This window comes from Columba livia, chromosome 35 (assembly GCF_036013475.1).
Source record: "Columba livia isolate bColLiv1 breed racing homer chromosome 35, bColLiv1.pat.W.v2, whole genome shotgun sequence".
Lineage (NCBI taxonomy): Eukaryota > Metazoa > Chordata > Aves > Columbiformes > Columbidae > Columba > Columba livia.
The window spans coordinates 391,892-406,210 of record NC_088636.1 but is presented as its reverse complement, the minus strand read 5'-3'; the positions used below and the strand labels follow the sequence as shown (position 1 = coordinate 406,210).

The 14,319-nt window shown below is 62.4% G+C and overlaps 2 protein-coding genes across 2 annotated transcripts; one reads left to right on the top strand and one right to left on the bottom strand.

Annotated features, from left to right (window-relative positions):
• Positions 1 to 5,104: 5,104 nt before the first annotated feature.
• On the bottom strand, positions 5,105 to 7,371 carry LOC135576926 (uncharacterized). Its single transcript, XM_065044268.1, has 2 exons — positions 5,732 to 7,371; positions 5,105 to 5,270 (listed from the first exon to the last, which is right to left on the bottom strand). Exons 1-2 carry the CDS (start codon positions 7,267 to 7,269, stop codon positions 5,105 to 5,107), a joined length of 1,704 nt encoding a protein of 567 aa, XP_064900340.1. The 5' UTR covers positions 7,270 to 7,371.
• Positions 7,372 to 7,722: 351 nt separating this feature from the next.
• Positions 7,723 to 13,976, top strand: PAGR1 (PAXIP1 associated glutamate rich protein 1). The gene is made up of 5 exons (XM_065044310.1): positions 7,723 to 7,838; positions 8,785 to 9,168; positions 10,793 to 10,875; positions 13,242 to 13,310; positions 13,729 to 13,976. Exons 2-5 carry the CDS (start codon positions 8,864 to 8,866, stop codon positions 13,863 to 13,865), a joined length of 594 nt encoding a protein of 197 aa, XP_064900382.1. The 5' UTR covers positions 7,723 to 7,838; positions 8,785 to 8,863; the 3' UTR covers positions 13,866 to 13,976.
• Positions 13,977 to 14,319: the final 343 nt, after the last annotated feature.

Sequence of the window (14,319 nt, the reverse complement as noted above, 5' to 3'; positions counted from 1 at the left end):
TCCCAATGCCCCCCAACCCTGATTTCTGAGCCCAAATCCAACCCAATAACACCCATTCCCAGCACCCAAACCCCCCGCCCCACACTTGTGGGTCCCGCCCCACACTTATGGGTCCCGCCCCACACTTATGGGTCCCAAACCCACCCCCAAAAACCCCATTTCTGAGCCTAAAAAACCCCGAAGACCCCCATTTTCAACCCCACCCTCCCCCGCCCCACACTTGGGGTCCCGCCCCACACTTGTGGGTCCCGCCCCACACTTGTGGGTCCCGCCCCACACTTGTGGGTCCAGCCCCACACTTGTGGGTCCAGCCCCACACTTGTGGGTCCCAATGCCCCCCAACCCTGATTTCTGAGCCCAAATCCAACCCAATAACTCCCATTCCCAGCACCCAAACCCCCCGCCCCACACTTATGGGTCCTGTCCCACACTTATGGGTCCTGCCCCACACTTATGGGTCCCAACCCCCCCCCAAAACCCCATTTCTGAGCCTAAAAAACCCCGAAGACCCCCATTTTCAACACCCCCCTCCCCCGCCCCACACTTATGGGTCCAGCCCCACACTTGGGGGTCCCAAACCCACCCCCAAAACCCCATTTCTGAGCCTAAAAAACCCCAAAGACCCCCATTTTCAACCCCCCCCTCCCCCGCCCCACACTTATGGGTCCAGCCCCACACTTGGGGGTCCCAAACCCACCCCCAAAACCCCATTTCTGAGCCTAAAAAACCCCTAAGACCCCCATTTTCAACCTGCCCCTCCCCCGCCCCACACTTGGGGGTCCCGCCCCACACTTGTGGGTCCCGCCCCACACTTGTGGGTCCAGCCCCACACTTATGGGTCCAGCCCCACACTTTTGGGTCCAATGCCCCCCAACCCTGATTTCTGAGCCCAAATCCAACCCAATAACTCCCATTCCCAGCACCCAAACCCCCCGCCCCACACCTTGTGGGTCCCGCCCCACACTTATGGGTCCTGTCCCACACTTATGGGTCCTGCCCCACACTTATGGGTCCCAACCCCCCCCCAAAACCCCATTTCTGAGCCTAAAAAACCCCGAAGACCCCCATTTTCAACACCCCCCTCCCCCCGCCCCACACTTGTGGGTCCCGCCCCACACTTGTGGGTCCCAATATCCCCCAACCCTGATTCCTGAGCCCAAATCCAACCCTATAACTCCCATTCCCAGCATCCAAACCCCCCGCCCCACACTTGGGGGTCCCGCCCCACACTTGTGGGTCCCGCCCCACACTTGGGGGTCCTGCCCCACACTTGGGGGTCCCAAACCCACCCCCGAAACCCCATTTCTGAGCCTAAAAAACCCCAAAGACCCCCATTTTCAACCCCCCCCTCCCCCGCCCCCACACTTATGGGTCCAGCCCCACACTTATGGGTCCAGCCCCACACTTGGGGGTCCCAAACCCACCCCCAAAACCCCATTTCTGAGCCTAAAAAACCCCGAAGACCCCCATTTTCAACCCCCCCTCCCCCGCCCCACACTTATGGGTCCTGCCCCACACTTGTGGGTCTGCCCCACACTTGGGGGTCCGCCCCACACTTGTGGGTCCCAATGCCCCCCAACCCTGATTCCTGAGCCCAAATCCAACCCTATAACTCCCATTCCCAGCATCCAAACCCCCCGCCCCACACTTGTGGGTCCCGCCCCACACTTATGGGTCCTGCCCCACACTTATGGGTCCCAACCCCCCCCCCAAAACCCCATTTCTGAGCCTAAAAAAACCCCAAAGACCCCCATTTTCAACACCCCCCTCCCCCGCCCCACACTTGGGGGGTCCAGCCCCACACTTGGGGGTCCCAAACCCCCCCCCAAAACCCCCATTTCTGAGCCTAAAAAACCCCAAAGACCCCCATTTTCAACCCCCCCCTCCCCCGCCCCACACTTGGGGGTCCAGCCCCACACTTGTGGGTCCCGCCCCACACTTGGGGGTCCCGCCCCACACTTGGGGGTCCCAAACCCACCCCCAAAACCCCATTTCTGAGCTAAAAAACCCCTAAGACCCCCATTTTCAACCTGCCCCTCCCCCGCCCCACACTTGGGGGTCCCGCCCCACACTTGTGGGTCCCGCCCCCACACTTGTGGGTCCAGCCCCACACTTATGGGTCCAGCCCCACACTTTTGGGTCCCAATGCCCCCCAACCCTGATTTCTGAGCCCAAATCCAACCCAATAACTCCCATTCCCAGCATCCAAACCCCCCGCCCCACACTTGTGGGTCCCGCCCCACACTTATGGGTCCTGCCCCACACTTATGGGTCCCAACCCCCCCCCCAAAACCCCATTTCTGAGCCTAAAAAAACCCGAAGACCCCCATTTTCAACCTGCCCCTCCCCCGCCCCACACTTGTGGGTCCAGCCCCACACTTGGGGGTCCCAAACCCACCCCCCAAAACCCCATTTCTGAGCCTAAAAAACCCCTAAGACCCCCATTTTCAACCCCCCCCCTCCCCCGCCCCACACTTGGGGGTCCTGCCCCACACTTATGGGTCCCGCCCCACACTTGTGGGTCCGCCCCACACTTGGGGGTCGCTCACCCAGGCCCGTGTGCCCGCGCAGGTAGCAGCCCCGGAAGCCCACGGTGTTCGGGTGGCGCAGCCGCTGCAGCAGCGACACCTCGCGCACGATGTCGCGCCACTTCTGTGGGCACAGACCCACGGGGCCGTGGGGGCCCGGACGCCTGGGTCCCTCCCGGACGCCTGGGTCCCTCCCGGACGCCTGGGTCCCCCCACGGATGCCTGGGTCCCTCCCGAACTCCTGGGTCCCTCCCCAAACTCCTGGGTCCCCCAGAACGCCTGGGTCCCTCCCGGACGCCTGGGTCCCTCCCGGACGCCTGGGTCCCTCCCTGAACACCTGGGTCCCTGGGGCACTCCTGGGTCCTCCCCCGAACGCCTGGGTCCCTCCCCCAGAACTCCTGGGTCCCTCCCGAACTCCTGGGTCCCTCCCCAAACTCCTGGGTCCCCCAGAACGCCTGGGTCCCTCCCGGACGCCTGGGTCCCTCCCGGACGCCTGGGTCCCTCCCTGAACACCTGGGTCCCTGGGGCACTCCTGGGTCCTCCCCCGAACGCCTGGGTCCCTCCCCAGAACTCCTGGGTCCCTCCCCAGAACTCCTGGGTCCCTCCCTGAACACCTGGGTCCCTGGGGCACTCCTGGGTCCTCCCCCGAACGCCTGGGTCCCTCCCCCAGAACTCCTGGGTCCCTCCCAGAACTCCTGGGTCCCTCCAGAACTCCTGGGTCCCTCCCGGACGCCTGGGTCCCTGGGGCACTCCTGGGTCCTCCCCCGAACGCCCGGGCCCCCTCCCCAGAACTCCTGGGTCCCTCCCAGAACTCCTGGGTCCCTCCCCCAGAACTCCTGGGTCCCTCCCCCAGAACTCCTGGGTCCCTCCCCCAGAACTCCTGGGTCCCTCCCCCAGAACTCCTGGGTCCCTCCCCCAGAACTCCTGGGTCCCTCCCCCAGAACTCCTGGGTCCCTCCCGAACTCCTGGGTCCCCTCCCAGAACTCCTGGGTCCCTCCTCCAGAACTCCTGGGTCCCTCCTCCAGAACTCCTGGGTCCCCCCAGAACTCCTGGGTCCCTGCTCCAGAACTCCTGGGTCCATCCCGAACTCCTGGGTCCCTGCTCCAGAACTCCTGGGTCCCTCCCAGAACTCCTGGGTCCCTCCCCCAGAACTCCTGGGTCCCTCCCGAACTCCTGGGTCCCCCCCGAACTCCTGGGTCCCTCCCAGAACTCCTGGGTCCCTCCCGAACTCCTGGGTCCCTCCCAGAACTCCTGGGTCCCTCCCAGAACTCCTGGGTCCCTCCTCCAGAACTCCTGGGTCCCTCCCCCAGAACTCCTGGGTCCCCCGGACGCCTGGGTCCCCGTGTGGGTCTCAGTTACCTCGTCAGATCGTTTCCCGCCATACGACATTTTCTTAATTGCGACGAGTTCGTTGGTGCGAAGGTCCCGGCCTGGGGGCGGTTGTGGGGCAATATGGGGCGCTATGGGGCAGCTATGGGGCGCTATGGGGCGCTATGGGGCGCTATGGGGCGGCTATGGGGCGCTATGGGGCGATATGGGGCGCTATGGGGCGGCTATGGGGCAGCTATGGGGTGATATGGGGCAGCTATGGGGCTGCTATGGGGCCACTATGGGGCAGCTATGGGGTGCTATGGAGCACTATGGGGCGCTATGGGGCAGCTATGGGGACGCTATGGGGCGGCTGTGGGGCGCTATGGGGCGCTGTGGGGCGGCTATGGGGTGGCTATGGGGCGGGCTATGGGGCAGCTATGGGGCGCTATGGGGCGCTATGGGGCCGCTATGGGGCAGCTATGGGGCGCTATGGGGCAGCTATGGGGCGCTATGGGGCGCTATGGGGCGGCTATGGGGCGCTATGGGGCGCTATGGGGCAGCTATGGGGCAGCTATGGGGCAGCTATGGGGACGCTATGGGGCGGCTGTGGGGCGCTATGGGGCGCTGGTGGGGGCGGCTATGGGGGTGGCTATGGGGCGGCTATGGGGCAGCTATGGGGCGCTATGGGGCGCTATGGGGCCGCTATGGGGCCGCTATGGGGCCGTATGGGGCAGTTATGGGGCAGCTATGGGGCGCTATGGGGCAGCTATGGGGCGCTATGGGGCGCTATGGGGCGCTATGGGGCGCTATGGGGCCGCTATGGGGCCGCTATGGGGCAGTTATGGGGCAGCTATGGGGCGCTATGGGGCAGCTATGGGGCGGCTATGGGGCGCTATGGGGCGGCTGTGGGGCGCTATGGGGCGCTGTGGGGCGGCTATGGGGTGGCTATGGGGCGGCCTATGGGGCGGCTATGGGGCAGCTATGGGGCGCTATGGGGCCGCTATGGGGCCGCTATGGGGCAGTTATGGGGCGGCGTATGGGGCAGTTATGGGGTGGCTATGGGGCGCTATGGGGCGGCTATGGGGCGCTATGGGGCGGCTATGGGGCGCTATGGGGCGGCTATGGGGCGCTATGGGGCCGCTATGGGGCCGCTATGGGGCAGTTATGGGCAGCTATGGGGCGCTATGGGGCAGCTATGGGGCAGCTATGGGGCGCTATGGGGCGCTATGGGGCGCTATGGGGCGCTGTGGGGCGCTATGGGGCAGCTATGGGGCGCTATGGGGCGCTATGGGGCGGCACTCAACGCAGTAGACGGCGCCGAAGCTGCCGTGGCCGATCTCGCGCAGGTCACCAAACAGGCTCTCGGGATCTTCGGGGCGGAACAGCCCGGGATCCGTGGGCTGAGCGACGGCATGGCGCGACCCACGGAATCTATGGGGCGGCCCCACGGAATCTATGGGGCGGCCCCACGGAATCTATGGGGCGGCCCCACGGCTCAGCAGAGGTCCACGTTGCGCCCCACGGGACGGGGCGGGAGGCGGCCTGCAGGAGGAGAGACGTGCTGCCCCATAAGTGACTGCGGTTCTGCCCCATAAGTGACCCAGGGGGCCAAATCCTGCCCCATAAGTGACCCAGGGGTCCAAATCCTGACCCATAAGTGACCCAGGGGGCCAAATCCTGACCCATAAGTGACCCAGGGGGCCAAATCCTGCCCCATAAGTGACCCAGGGGGCCAAATCCTGACCCCATAAGTGACTCGGGTTCTGCCCCATAAGTGACCCAGGGGGCCAAATCCTGCCCCATAAGTGACCCAGGGGACCAAATCCTGCCCCATAAGTGACCCAGGGGGGCAAATCCTGACCCATAAGTGACCCAGGGGGGCAAATCCTGACCCATAAGTGACCCAGGGGACCAAATCCTGACCCATAAGTGACCCAGGGGGCCAAATCCTGACCCATAAGTGACTCGGGTTCTGCCCCATAAGTGACCCAGGGGGCCAAATCCTGACCCATAAGTGACCCAGGGGGCCAAATCCTGACCCATAAGTGACCCAGGGGGCCAAATCCTGCCCCATAAGTGACCCAGGGGGCCAAATCCTGACCCATAAGTGACCCAGGGGGCCAAATCCTGACCCATAAGTGACTGGGGTTCTGCCCCATAAGTGACCCAGGTGGCCAAATCCTGACCCATAAGTGACCCAGGGGGCCAAATCCTGACCCATAAGTGACCCAGGGGGCCAAATCCTGCCCCATAAGTGACCCAGGGGGCCAAATCCTGCCCCATAAGTGACCCAGGGGGCCAAATCCTGACCCATAAGTGACCCAGGGGGCCAAATCCTGACCCATAAGTGACCCAGGGGACCAAATCCTGACCCATAAGTGACCCAGGGGGCCAAATCCTGACCCATAAGTGACCCAGGGGTCCAAATCCTGCCCCATAAGTGACCCAGGGGGCCAAATCCTGACCCATAAGTGACCCAGGGGACCAAATCCTGACCCATAAGTGACCCAGGGGGCCAAATCCTGACCCATAAGTGACTGGGGTTCTGCCCCATAAGTGACCCAGGGTCCAAATCCTGACCCATAAGTGACCCAGGGGGCCAAATCCTGACCCATAAGTGACCCAGGGGGCCAAATCCTGACCCATAAGTGACTGGGGTTCTGCCCACAAGTGCCCGGTTCTGCCCCACAAGTGCCCAGAGGACCCAACTCTGCCCCACAAGTGCCCAGTTCTGCCCCATAAGTGCCCAGAGCACCCAGTTCTGCCCCACAAGTGACTCAGTGACCCCATTCTGCCCCATAAGTGCCCAGTTCTGCCCCATAAGTGCCCAGTTTCTGCCCCATAAGTGACTCAGTGACCCCATTCTGCCCCACAAGTGCCCAGTTCTGCCCCACAAGTGAATCAGTGACCCCATTCTGCCCCATAAGTGCCCAGTTCTGCCCCACAAGTGAATCAGTGACCCCATTCTGCCCCACAAGTGCCCGGTTCTGCCCCACAAGTGCCCGGTTCTGCCCCACAAGTGACTCAGTGACCCCATTCTGCCCCCATAAGTGCCCAGTTCTGCCCCATAAGTGCCCAGTTCTGCCCCATAAGTGCCCGTTCCGCCCCATAAGTGACTCAGTGACCCCATTCTGCCCCACAAGTGCCGGTTCTGCCCCACAAGTGAATCAGTGACCCCATTCTGCCCCATAAGTGCCCAGTTCTGCCCCACAAGTGCCCGGTTCTGCCCCACAAGTGCCCGGTTCTGCCCCACAAGTGCCCGGTTCTGCCCCACAAGTGCCCGGTTCTGCCCCATAAGTGACTCAGTGACCCCATTCTGCCCCACAAGTGCCCAGTTCTGCCCCACAAGTGCCCAGTTCTGCCCCACAAGTGCCCGGTTCTGCCCCACAAGTGCCCGGTTCTGCCCCATAAGTGCCCGGTTCCGCCCCATAAGTGACTCAGTGACCCCATTCTGCCCCACAAGTGCCCGGTTCTGCCCCACAAGTGCCCAGAGGACCCGGTTCTGCCCCACAAGCGCCCCCAGCCGCTCACCGTTCTCACCGTTCTCACCGTTCTCTCCGCTGTCTCCGCTTGTGGGTCCCGCCCGGCCCCATAGGTTTCCCCCCCCCGGCGGCTGCAGCTCCGGGGGGGGGGTCCGGCCGCCCCCCCCGCTCCGGGGAGCCCCAAAAAGCGCCGATTTCACCCCAAAATCACCCTGGGGGGGGGGGGGACCCCCCGGTGCCGCCGCTTTTCCCGCCGCCCCGGATCCAAGATGGCGCTGGCGGCCAACCGGAAGTGGAACCCGCCGGAGGACGGGGCGCGCATGCGCGGGGAGGGAGGTGAAGTGAAAGGAAGCGGGCGTGCCAGGAAGGGGGCGGGGTTAAAGTGGGGCGGCCAATGAGAGGGCGATGTGGGGAAGGGAGAGCGCGGTGATTGGGCGGATGAAGGGGTGGGCGGGGAGAGAGGGGACGCGCCCCCCCCATCGCCGACGCCGCCGCCATTGAGGAGACGCCGGAGCCGGTAGGAGCCAGTGACCCCCATTCCCAATATAGACCAGTGACCCCAGTACAGACCAGTTTGATTTTTTGGGGCAAATAACCCATTTTTCAGGCAAATAATTGAATTTGTGAGGTAAATGACCCATTTTTGGGGTAAATATCCCCGTTTTTGAGGCAAACCCCCCATTTTTTGAACATAAATCTCCATTTTTTGCCATAAATCCCCATTTTTTGAGGTAAATCCCTTTTTTGAGGTAAATCCCTCATTTTTTTGAGGTAAATCCTCATTTTTTGAGGTAAATCCCCCATTTATTGAGGTAAATCCCCCATTTATTGAGGTAAATCCCCATTTTTTGAGGTAAATCCCCATTTATTGAGGTAAATCCCAATTTTTTGAGGTAAATCACCATTTTTTGAGGTAAATGCCCATTTTTTGAGGTAAATCCCTCATTTTTTGAGGTAAATCCTCATTTTTTGAGGTAAATCCCTCATTTTTTGAGGTAAATCCTCATTTTTTGAGGTAAATCCCTCATTTTTTCAGGTAAATCCCCATTTATTGAGGTAAATCCCTCATTTTTTGAGGTAAATCACCATTTTTTGAGGTAAATCCCCCATTTATTGAGGTAAATCCCCATTTTTTGACGTAAATCCCCATTTATTGAGGTAAATCCCCATTTATTGAGGTAAATCCCCATTTTTTGAGGTAAATCACCATTTTTTGAGGCAAACCCCCCATATTTTGAGGTAAATCCTCATTTTTTGAGGTAAATCACCATTTTTTGAGGCAAACCCCTCATTTTTTGACGTAGATCCCCCATTTATTGAGGTAAATCCCCCATTTTTTGACGTAAACCCCCCATTTTTTGAGGCAAACCCCCCATTTACTGAGGTAAACCCCCCATTTTTTGAGGCAACCCCCCGATTTTTTACATAAATCCCCATTTTTTGACTCAGCCCCGTTTCCGCAGGCCGTTTCCCGCTCCGCAGCCATGGCGGCCGAGCCCGCCCTTCCCGCCAATTCCCCGCCCCCCCCCCGCGCCCGCCACGATGGACGCCGACCCCGCCCCCGGCCCCGCCCCCTCGGACGCCCATTGGTCCGCCGCCGCCGCCAATTGGGCCACGGACGACGCTGATTGGTGCGTGCCGCGCAGCGATGAGGAGGAGGAGGAGGAGGAAGGCGGGGGGTGGGCGCCCGCGCCCCCCGAGATCCGGCGGCTGCTGGAGCTGATCGCGCAGCGCGGCACGCTGGAGCTGCGGCGGCCGGCCAGGCCGCGGAGACCGCCCACCCCCCTGCGGGAGGCGGCGCCCGCCTGCGAGAGCAGCGAGGAGCCGCCGCAGGAGAGGCCGGACAAGTGAGGGCGGGGCTGGGTCCCTCCCGAGCGCCTGGGTCCCCTACTTGGGTCCCTCCCGAGCGCCTGGGTCCCCTACTTGGGTCCCTCCCGAACGCCTGGGTCCCCTACTTGGGTCCCTCCCGAACGCCTGGGTCCCTTACTTGGGTCCCTCCCGAACGCCTGGGTCCCCTATTTGGGTCCCTCCCGAACGCCTGGGTCACCTACTTGGGTCCCTCGCGAATGCCTGGGTCCCTTACTTGGGTCCCTCCCGAACGCCTGGGTCCCCTACTTGGGTCCCTCAGAACTCCTGGGTCCCCTATTTGGGCCCTCTCCCGGACGCCTGGGTCCCTCAGAACTCCTGGGTCCCCTATTTGGGTCCCTCAGAACTCCTGGCCCCTCCATGGGCCCCGCCCCCCTCCACCTGGGGCCCCGCCCCATCCACCTTGGACCCCGCCCCCCCTCCACCTTGGACCCCGCCCCCCTCCATGGGCCCACCCCCATCCACTTTGGACCCCGCCCCCCTCCATGGGCCCCGCCCCCCTCCACCTGGGGCCCCGCCCCCCCTCCACCTTGGACCCTGCCCCCCTCCATGGGCCCATCCCCATCCACTTTGGACCCCGCCCCCCCTCCACCTTGGACCCCTCCCCCCTCCATGGGCCCCGCCCCATCCACCTTGGACCCCGCCCCCCCTCCACCTTGGACCCCTCCCCCCTCCATAGGCCCCGCCCCATCCACTTTGGACCCCGCCCCCCCTCCACCTTGGACCCCGCCCCCCTCCATAGGCCCCGCCCCATCCACTTTGGACCCCGCCCCTCCACCTTGGACCCCGCCCCCTCCATGGGCCCCACCCCCTCCACCTTGGACCCCGCCCCCCGCCACATTGGACCCTGCCCCCCCTCCATGGGCCCCGCCCCCTCTACGTTGGACCCTGCCCCTCTCCACCTTGGACCCCGCCCCCCCTCCATGTGCCCCGCCCCCTCCACCTGGGGCCCCGCCCCCCTCCACCTTGGGCCCCGCCCCATCCACTTTGGACCCCGTCCCCCCGCCACCTTGGACCCCGCCCCCCTCCATGGGCCCCGCCCCATCCACTTTGGACCCCGCCCCCCCTCCACCTTGGACCCCGCCCCCCTCCATGGGCCCCGCCCCATCCACTTTGGACCCCGCCCCCTCCACCTTAGGCCCCGCCCCCTCCATGGGCCCCGCCCCATCCACTTGGACCCCGCCCCCCCTCCACCTTGGACCCCGCCCCCCTCCATTGGCCCCGACCCATCCACTTTGGACCCCGCCCCCCTCCATGGGCCCTGCCCCATCCACTTTGGACCCCGCCCCCCTCCATGGGCCCCGCCCCATCCACCTTGGACCCCGCCCCCCTCCATGGCCCCGCCCCCCTCTACCTTGGACCCCGCCCCCTCCACCTTGGGCCCCGCCCCCATCTACCTTGGACCCCGCCCCCCTCCACCTTGGGCCCCGCCCCCTCCATGGGCCCCACCCCCTCCACCTTGGACCCTGCCCCCTCCACCTTGGACCCCGCCCCCCTCCAACTTGGACGCTGCCCCCCCATTGGACCGTGTGCCCCCATGGACCCCGCCCCCCTGGCCCCGCCCCCCCCAGGCCCCGCCCCCGGTGAGCGGCCGTTGTCCCGCAGGCCCCCGGTGGTGCCGCAGTTCGAGTTTGAGGACGAGCCGGTGGCGCCGCAGCGGCCGCTGATCGACCGGCGCCGCGCACACGGTGAGCCTCGTTAGCCCCTAATTACCACTCCACTGCCCTCGTTAGCCCCTAATTACCCCCACTGCCCTCGTTAGCCCCTAATTACCGCTTCACTGCCCTCGTTAGCCCCTAATTACCACTCCACTGCCCTCGTTAGCCCCTAATTACCACTCCACTGCCCTCGTTAGCCCCTAATTACCGCTCTACTGCCCTCGGTAGCCCCTAATTACCCCTTCACTGCCCTCGTTAGCCCCTAATTACTGCTCCACTGCCCTCGTTAGCCCCTAATTACCCCTTCACTGCCCTCGTTAGCCCCTAATTACCACTCCACTGCCCTCGTTAGCCCCTAATTACCCCTTCACTGCCCTCGTTAGCCCCTAATTACTGCTCCACTGCCCTCGTTAGCCCCTAATTACCGCTCTACTGCCCTCGTTAGCCCCTAATTACCGCTCCACTGCCCTCGTTAGCCCCTAATTACCCCTTCACTGCCCTCGTTAGCCCCTAATTACTGCTCCACTGCCCTCGTTAGCCCCTAATTACCCCCACTGCCCTCGTTAGCCCCTAATTACCCCCACTGCCCTCGTTAGCCCCTAATTACCCCCACTGCCCTCGTTAGCCCCTAATTACCCCCACTGCCCTCGTTAGCCCCTAATTACCCCCACTGCCCTCGTTAGCCCCTAATTACCCCCACTGCCCTCGTTAGCCCCTAATTACCCCCACTGCCCTCGTTAGCCCCTAATTACCCCCACTGCCCTCGTTAGCCCCTAATTACCCCTTCACTGCCCTCGTTAGCCCCTAATTACCCCTTCACTGCCCTCGTTAGCCCCTAATTACCGCTACTGCCCTCGTTAGCCCCTAATTACCGCTACTGCCCTCGTTAGCCCCTAATTACCCCCACTGCCCTCGTTAGCCCCTAATTACCGCTACTGCCCTCGTTAGCCCCTAATTACCCCACTGCCCTCGTTAGCCCCTAATTACCCCCACTGCCCTCGTTAGCCCCTAATTACCCCTTCACTGCCCTCGTTAGCTCCTAATTACCGCTCCACTGCCCTCGTTAGCCCCTAATTACCGCTTCACTGCCCTCGTTAGCCCCTAATTACCGCTTCACTGCCCTCGTTAGCCCCTAATTACCCCTTCACTGCCCTCGTTAGCCCCTAATTACCGCTTCACTGCCCTCGTTAGCCCCTAATTACCGCTACTGCCCTCGTTAGTCCCTTAGTTAACCCCTTAGTTAACCCCTTAATTACCCCCCACACATCACCCATTGACCCCAACGCCTTTCCCCCCAAAACTCCCTAAAAAACCCCCCAAAAACCCCCCCCAAACCCCCCAAACCCCCCCTAAATCCCTCCAAACCCCCCCAACCCCCCCCAAACCCCCCCTCAAACCCCCCCCAACCCCCCTCAATCCCCCCCAACCCCCCCTCAACCCCCCCCCAACCCCCCCAAACCCCCCCTCAACCCCCCCTCAATCCCTCCAAACCCCCCCAACCCCCCCCCAACCCCCCCCATGGTGCAGATTTGGGCTGAAAGGGGCTGTTTTTGGCAGGGAGCGGGCGCGTGGCGCGGTGCAGATTTGGGCTGATTTGGGGCGGATTTGGGGCGGATTTTGGGTGGATTTGGGGCGGATTTGGGCTGATTTGGGCTGATTTTTGTGGATTTGGGGTGGATTTGGGCAGATTTGGGCTGATTTGGTGTATTTTTGGCAGGGGCGGGTCGCGTGGCGCGGTGCAGATTTGGGCTGATTTGGGCTGATTTGGTGTATTTTGGGCAGGGGGCGGTCGCGTGGCGCGGGGCGGATTTGGGGCGGATTTGGGGTGGATTTGGGCAGATTTGGGCTGATTTGTGCTGTTTTCGGCAGGGGCCGGTCGCGTGGCGCGGTGCAGATTTGGGCTGACTTGGTCTGATTTGGTGTATTTGCAGGGGGCGGTCGCGTGGCGCGGGGTGGATTTGGGGCGGATTTGGGGCGGATTTGAGCTGATTTGGGCCGATTTGGGCTGATTTGGGGCGGATTTGGGCTGATTTGGGCGGATTTGAGCTGATTTGGTCAGATTTGGTCTGATTTGGGGTATTTGGGCAGGGGGCGGTCGCGTGGCGCGGCGCGCGGCGCTGGACAGGGTGCAGATTTGGGCAGATTTGGTCTGATTTGGGCAGATTTGGGCAGATTTGGGCTGATTTGGGCTGATTTGGGCAGATTTGGGCAGATTTGGGCTGATTTGGGGTGTTTCGGCAGGGGTTGGTCGCGTGGCGCGGTGCAGATTTGGTCTGATTTGGTCTGATTTGGTGTATTTCGGCAGGGGCCGGTCGCGTGGCGCGGCGCGCGGCGCTGGACAAGGTGCAGATTTGGGCTGATTTGGGCAGATTTGGTCTGATTTGGTGTATTTGCAGGGGCCGGTCGCGTGGCGCGGCGCGCGGCGCTGGACAAGGTGCAGATTTGGGCGGATTTGGGCAGATTTGGTCAGATATGGGCAGATTTGGTCTGATTTGGGGTATTTGGGCAGGGGGCGGTCGCGTGGCGCGGCGCGCGGCGCTGGACAAGGTGCAGATTTGGGTGGATTTGGGTGGATTTGGTCTGATTTGGGGTGTTTCGGCAGGGGCCGGCCGCGTGGCGCGGCGCGCGGCGCTGGACAAGGTGCAGATTTGGGTGGATTTGGGTGGATTTGGTCTGATTTGGTGTGTTTTCGGCAGGGGCCGGTCGCGTGGCGCGGCGCGCGGCGCTGGACAAGGTGCAGATTTGGGTGGATTTGGGTGGATTTGGTCTGATTTGGTGTGTTTTCGGCAGGGGCCGGCCGCGTGGCGCGGCGCGCGGCGCTGGACAAGGTGCAGATTTGGGCTGATTTGGGTGGATTTGGTCTGATTTGGGGTGTTTCGGCAGGGGCCGGCCGCGTGGCGCGGCGCGCGGCGCTGGACAAGGTGCTGTGGGACATGAAGCGGCACCAGGCGCTGGAGCAGCAGATCCTGCGCACCGGCCTCGACCTCTTCCCGCCCGGCGCCCGCGCGCGCACCACCTGACCAAAAACGGGTATTCCGCCCCAAAAACGGCACCGGTGACCCCAAAAACGGCTTGTTTGACCCCAAAAACGGCTTGTTTGACCCCAAAAATGGGTTATTTGACCCCAGAAATGGGTTATTTGACCCCAAAAATGGGTTATTCGATGCCAAAATGGCTTTTTCAACCCCAAAAATGGCTTGTTTGACCCCAAAATTGGGTTATTTGACCCCAAAATTGGGTTGTTTGACCCCAAAATTGGGTTGTTTGACCCTAAAAGTGGTTATTTGACCCCAAAAATTGCTTCGGCGACCCCAAAAACGGGTTATTTGACCCCAAAAACAGGACATTTGACCCCAAAAACAGGACATTTGACCCCAGAAATGGGTTATTTGGCCCCAAAAATGGATTCTTTGACCCCCAAAAACGGCTTGTTTGACCCCAAAATTGGGTTATTTGACCCCAAAAATGGGTTAT

Coding starts and splice junctions, on each gene's coding strand:
- PAGR1 (XM_065044310.1), top strand. CDS start 8,864: ATGGACGCCGACCCCGCCCCCGGCCCCGCCCCCTCGGACGCCCATTGG. Junction 9,169..10,792: donor CCGCAGGAGAGGCCGGACAA/GTGAGGGCGGGG, acceptor GTTGTCCCGCAG/GCCCCCGGTGGTGCCGCAGT. Junction 10,876..13,241: donor CGACCGGCGCCGCGCACACG/GTGAGCCTCGTT, acceptor GTGTATTTGCAG/GGGCCGGTCGCGTGGCGCGG.
- LOC135576926 (XM_065044268.1), bottom strand. CDS start 7,269: ATGGGGCGGAACCGGGCACTTATGGGGCAGAACCGGGCACTTGTGGGG. Junction 5,271..5,731: donor GTCCCCTGGGTCACTTATGG/GTCAGGATTTGC, acceptor GCCGCCCCATAG/ATTCCGTGGGTCGCGCCATG.